The 6,524-nt window shown below is 35.3% G+C and overlaps 1 protein-coding gene across 4 annotated transcripts in view; it reads left to right on the forward strand.

Moving 5' to 3' along the window:
- The window catches only part of LOC121730252 (agrin-like), a 228,620-nt gene extending 222,406 nt beyond the window's left edge, over positions 1-6,214 (forward strand). For all 4 annotated transcript variants that reach the window (XM_042119222.1, XM_042119223.1, XM_042119221.1 and 1 more), the window contains 5 exons: positions 8-172; positions 1,481-1,677; positions 2,082-2,268; positions 4,882-5,246; positions 5,885-6,214. In XM_042119222.1, coding sequence (XP_041975156.1) covers positions 8-172; positions 1,481-1,677; positions 2,082-2,268; positions 4,882-5,246; positions 5,885-6,030 — 1,060 coding nt within the window. In that variant the 3' untranslated portion in view covers positions 6,031-6,214. The remainder of the gene's footprint in view (positions 1-7; positions 173-1,480; positions 1,678-2,081; positions 2,269-4,881; positions 5,247-5,884) is intronic.
- Positions 6,215-6,524: the final 310 nt, after the last annotated feature.

Here is a 6,524-nt window from a genome sequence, read left to right on the forward strand (position 1 = left end):
CATATAGGTCATCAGTACCAGTGACAAAAGGTCGATGGCACCGCGTGCGAGCGGCGCGGGCGGAGCGCCACGGCTCCCTGCAGCTGGACCGAAGCCCTACACAGCGGGCCGTAGCCCCACCCCCGTTGGCTCATCTGGACTTGGCTATACCGTTATTCATCGGCTCTCTACCGTAAGTGATCTATGTGAAGTTAACAAATTATAATAAAAAAAAATTTGAAAAAAAAGCTTTTACCGCAGCCCTTACCCTTTCATTTAATATCCATATTGTAGGACATCATAGAAAATAACTATTTCGCCATCTGGGATGGTCGGCCATATTGGATTTAGAGTGATATCACATACCATATCGTGCATTGTCATCCAAACTAAACGTGTATGCAAAATTTCATCTCAATCGGTTAAATATATTTACTTCAAAATTGAGTTCCAAAATTCCACCCGAACATACATACTTACATACATACAGAGCAACTTAAATAAAACCTTTTAAAATAACGCTTGGAATGAATTGAGTTGATATATTATTTTCTGTATCTTCTACTGCTACATTTCGTTACACTGGTACAGATTTAAATCAAAGTTAACCCGGATTTAAAAATATAATATTCGCACATAATGAGAGAAATAACAAAAGTTAACTGAAACAAAGATCTTTGCAAGATTTACAAAAATCTATTCATTTTTTATCTCAGAAAAAAAGATTTGCATTTATAAGCTTTCGCCAATATAATTTTCCGCCCTCAGGATAAAAATAAAATGTGTAAAAATGTTATCAGCGAAAATGTATAAATACAGCCAACGTCGTAGAACAAATTAAATTATCTCAAAGTAAGTCGAGGGATTATTCTGAGGTGACGCCTTAAATTCTCATAATCATAATATTCCAGTTTTCCTCCAAAAATGATGAATTTACTCAAAATATTAATAATGTTTGACGTCGAGATTTTCGGGCTTTCAACCATCAACAGCGTTAGCGGGTTTCTTATTTTGTTAAAAGTATTTTGTGAGAATTAAAATACAGGATAAGTTTGAAAGTAATAGTACTCGGAGGCATACTTGTTTCTGAAATGTAATTTTTGTACGTGTATGTTTTTTTTATTTTAAAAAATAATCCAGCTTGGATCACTTTGGTACTTAAAGAAATTAAGAAAATATGTTTGTCTTTGGAACGCTTTAGGGTCAATTCACATTGCAACATGACGAGGTGATGTTATACATTTGCACTCAAAATTGCTGAAAGAAGCCCACGGGGGCATGTCAGTCTAAATATTGTGTAAAATATAAAGTTCACTTTTGAATCGCCTCGTTAATTTCCAATGTGAACTAACCCTTAATGATTCGTTCAGAAATCAGAATCATTCTACCTTAACATTTTTTGAAAATGATAAGTTTTCTGCGCCTACATCCGACTACAAAGAGTTCCTTTTCCCCTGTTCTATTAAAAAAAAAAAACATGCTACAGATCAAATTTTTTCAGGGCCTACATCCGACCGCACAAGATGTCGGCCGTGACCAGCAGTTTCATAGGCGCAGTGCAACAGGTCTTTGTTAACGGCAGCCCTCTACCGCTGTACGGTGCGGAGTCGGCCAAGTGCGCCATAGTGGCCGAGGAGGATCGACTGCCGTGCGCCACTAGCGGCGTGACTAAGTACACCGGACCGCCTTGTGGGGACGGTAAGTGCAGGGAGGAATGAGTAATGTTTTGATACGCTAGGGCTGGCACAATGGGAATATAATTTACAGGGCATTTTATGTCAATGTTTTTAATGATTTTAGTAAGACAGAATGTTTTTTGTTGGCATAAATTTTTTGGATATGTTATTTTTCATTAAATTGATTTAGCAAGAAAAAATAAAAAAAATCTGCGAAATACATATTTGTATAACTAGTACATGTAACAATTAACATGCCTGTTTTATGCTCGTAGTTGTAACACGCGTACGCATATTAAGTAACTATATTATTTTTTATACAATTCATGCGTTACATTACACGTAAGCGAGGGAAACAGCCAATCCCATCAACACCTGTTAACCTAGCTTTATATCTTTTTCATTCAAAATCACACATTATCTCAGGTCTCACGCCATGCAAGAACAACGGCTCGTGCATACCGCTGCTAAACGAATACAAATGCATGTGTCGAGACGGCTACCAGGGAAGGAACTGCGAGGTGCAATTAAAAGTGGAGATGCTAAGCGACGGAGCGCCCGTTCACTTCACCGGAAACAATTACTTCTCGTACAGGAGTCGCGGCGGACGGAGGTAATTGAAATTATTCTCTTTATTAACTCTTTCAACGAATTGCTTTTCATTCTACTACTATTACTTTTATTTCTACATCGTCTATAGTTTTTGGTTCGATTGATGATTTAAAATAACTTGAAGAGTACGTTAAATTGTAGGTGAAATATTATACATTATTAACGTAATATTATGTACCAACTTACAAGATTAATAACTTAGTAAAACTCTAACGGTCTTACTACAAAATATTTAAACACCCGTTGAACAGTTGATTAGAAAAAAAATCAGGACAAAATGGTCTCAAAGCAACTGTTCAATAGATGTTTAAAATATTATATTAAGTACCAACTTACAAGATTAATAGTTATTAATCTTGTAAGTTTACTAAGTTTAGTAAAACTCTAATATTATCTACTTCTATATTTAATTCTAAATAATTAAGCATGTTTCATAATTCCATTTAACAAACATTAATGCTTAGCAATGAAAATAAAATAAATTTAAAACTAGTGTGTGGCAACCCTGAGCCATCTGAGGTGATTTTGGTTACCCAAGCTCCCCTGCGCGTTACATTGCAAACGGTTTTACATAGTTCACTATGAAAATGTTATTACCGTTGATTCTGTTCTAAAGTGCAGTTTCGCTACAAATTTAATGTTGTTCACTGCCATAAAATGTTTGGCCCATTTTAAAAAGTGGTCCTTTTTTGCCTGCAACTTTTATTTACATAGCTAATGTAATATTTAAAATTTTGTTAACATGAATATTTTTTTGAAACATTTAAGATCTTTCGATGCTTAAATTGTAATTACTATAAATAAAGCACGCTTTATCGAGTACTATCTGCAGCAAAATAACTTTTAACGGTAGTTAAGAATTTAGGCGCTAGATTGAATGAATGAATGAATGTTCTTTATTGCATTTACACATAGGTAGAATTTATTAATTAAACCTCTTTTATCATAATTCTTCCACATTAATATATTTTCTGTTTTCTAGCTTACAAACTAACACTGAGGTTGGTGATGGACATTACGATGTAAGATAGTATACAAAGGGACAGACAAACTAATAAAATTAATAATATTAGATTAGGTAATTATTTCTATTGAATCTTAATATCCTTTGTAAAGTGTGACTTGGAAGGTTTTAAAGGTTTTCATAATTAATTTTATTCGACATTCAGAAAACTATTTTGGTTAAATAAAATACCTAGACTTATATAATATTTGAATTGCTGACGAAATCATTAAGTAACTTTTTTATTATTTATCAATTTTTTACGGTTTCGTTAATGTTATGCACGTCTTTCATAGGATAACAGTTACGCGTAGCGTAGCTACGGCGTAGACACGTGCTACGCCGTAGCTACGCTATACGCTAGCATATTCCATTCATAAAACACATCTCGAAAAATTGAATTATTTTTCTATTAATCTATACATTTATATCTAAATACATCTATACATCTATACATATTTTTAAATAAAATTAGAGTGTCTGTTTGTAATATTCAAAGAACCGTTTTTTACTACATGCTTATGAATCTATATATTATGACACATACACCAAAATAACATTTTTTACAATTTTTGTCTGTATGTCTGTCTGTCTGTCTGTTTGTTCCGGCTAATCTCTGAAACGGCTGGAGCTATTTTGCCGGGACTTTTTCTGGTAGATAGCTGATGTAGTAAGGTGTAACTTAGGCTACTTTTTAACCTACTTCCAAAAAGGAGGAGGTTATATTTTACTTTTTTCATATTTGTTAGAGGGCTATCCATCTTTGTTATTAAGTATACTATGTTGACGCGGACGAAGTCGCGGGCAACAGCTAGTTATTAATAATATCTTATTTATTGAAGAATTATGAATTACATTTTTTCTTGTAACTTATGAAATATCACAAAATGCACACCATTTTAATTTTTGTAACTTTTATCTATTGACCAAAATTAAAGAAAAAACATTTTTTTATATCAAAGGACCCCTTAGATTATGAAGAACCCTAAACCCCTTCTGAGCTAATTGTAATCAGGGTTCATTAGCGTTGTGAAGTCGTATCGGATCCCGGCGAGTGGTCGTACGTGCCGCGGTCGACTCTCGCAAGAATCCTTTCAATAACAACCCAACTGTTACCCACTTCACACCCATTAGTTCTTCATTTGATGTCTTTTAATAAGTCAAGATGTCTGGACTCCTTTTGTTGTTTCGAGTGAAACGACTTGGAATTCCGATTGGTAAATGTTTTGTAATTTAAACTTTAGAATGTAACTTTCTTTTTTATTATGACGACAGTAAATTATGATGTTATGATGAAGCTTGTTGCATTTCCACCCTAGAGAGAAGTTTTAAACTATCCCTTATGTTTTTATTTCAAAAATCACAATCTTATAAAATATATCGCGGCTAAAATAAAATAAGTAAAATACTTTTCTGAATGTCAAAATATTATCGTTGAATCATAGAGAGTATAATATTATACAGTGTATTTAGATTCAAAATAATAAAAAAGAATATTTTAACAACGTATCCAAGCATACGTTTACTTGAATATTTTTTGCAATAATATATTTACTTTGTAACATCATAATTGCCTGTAAATTTTGGTTACAAGGTTTCACATGTTTTTAGAAATCGTAATCTCCGTGGTATAAGATACGAGATCAAATTCCGGACTAACTCTGACTCTGGCCTTTTGATGTGGCGAAGAAAGATCGGCGTGCGGCCTCAAGATTTCGTGGGCCTTGGTATTAGCAAAGGTAGACTGCAGCTGTTGTACACCGATACTGATGTCAAGGAGATGAATTCTGCTCTGAACGAGGACTGGTTCCAAAGCATAGAGTCTAAGGAGAGGGTAGATGATGGGATGTGGCATACGGCGGTGGTGCGGCGGCGGAAGAGACTGGCCATGTTGCAAGTTGACGACTCCCCGCCTATAAGAGGGTACTCACAGTCGCTGTTAGTACTCTCGAAGGCTAACCCCAAGCTTTGGATTGGTAAGTGACTGACATTTTTGTTCATTGTTCTGTTTTTACAGTGCTCTCGGCCAATTTTATTGGCCACTATCTCACCAACTTACTCGGTAGATGTGGTGTAACTGTGATCAGTAGCTCTACCATGAGTTAAAAGCTATATTATTTATCGATACTCAATACCGAGTACGTAAATATTTAGTACGGCAAATTTTACAGCGCCTCTAGCGGTCACTCGCGGAACAAAAATCACCATACTAAATATTTACGTAGTCGGTATCGAGTATCGATAAATACTATAGCTTTAAACTCATGGTAGAGCTAAGGCCCTTATTGCTTATACATTACATTACGTCTTGATAGAAGCATGTACTATAAATACGTATAAGGTAGCAATATTTTTACACTCATATTTTTAAGAAATAAATGATTATTTATGAGTTATGACATACTAATAAAAAGGCTAATATTTATTCATAAAATATTACCTTTTAGCTATACTGTGCCTCGCAATAGAAGCTTTAGAGTTCTTAGCCTTGTGTTAATGTGAACTTAAAATACAGTCAATGAATGAAGTGTTATTCAATAAAGTACTGAAAATACTTCCTAATATATTTCTTCGCTGTATAGAACGATAATACAAAAAATTCTTCGTCATACAGGAGGATCACCTTCACTCCCCCTGGGGTTGCCAGAAGCCTTCTACTCCGGGCTTCAAGGCTGCGTCTCTAGCATCAAGTCCAGTGGACGACACATTGACATCAAAAACCCGATACGACCGATGACGGAGGTGAGGTATTGTGACTAGGTTGCGACTGATTCTACTTAATGCAACAGTAATGCAGCTTCGTTCCTTGTTCGATCTAGTCTACTTTTTTTCAACAGCATTTTAGGCTTTGGAGTTTTGCGACCAATGAGTATGCCTTCGGTTTACAGTTTCGGCGACATTAAAGGTACAAGTTGGAATCGAGTGGAAGGTCGCAACTGCAGACGACGTGTCGCAACGATTCTACTGGTTTGTATTTCTATACACGAAGCTAGCGACAGATTCAAAGAAATACATAGAAATTACGTGTCGCGACGACACGTTATCTGCTGCAACTTCATGTAGCCGGCTTCCAACTTGTACTTTAATTCATGACAATACTTATTTGTAGTTTGATCGGTGACAGATTATATCGTAGAAAGGACAAAGCTGCAATAATGTCGTCTTAAATAAGTAGAATCCGGGTATAATTTGGGAAACTAGGGTTGCGAAGTCCCGATTTGGGCCAAACTTAAGGCCTATGTAGCAACCCTACC

This window comes from Aricia agestis, chromosome 9, assembly GCF_905147365.1.
Source record: "Aricia agestis chromosome 9, ilAriAges1.1, whole genome shotgun sequence".
NCBI lineage: Eukaryota > Metazoa > Arthropoda > Insecta > Lepidoptera > Lycaenidae > Aricia > Aricia agestis.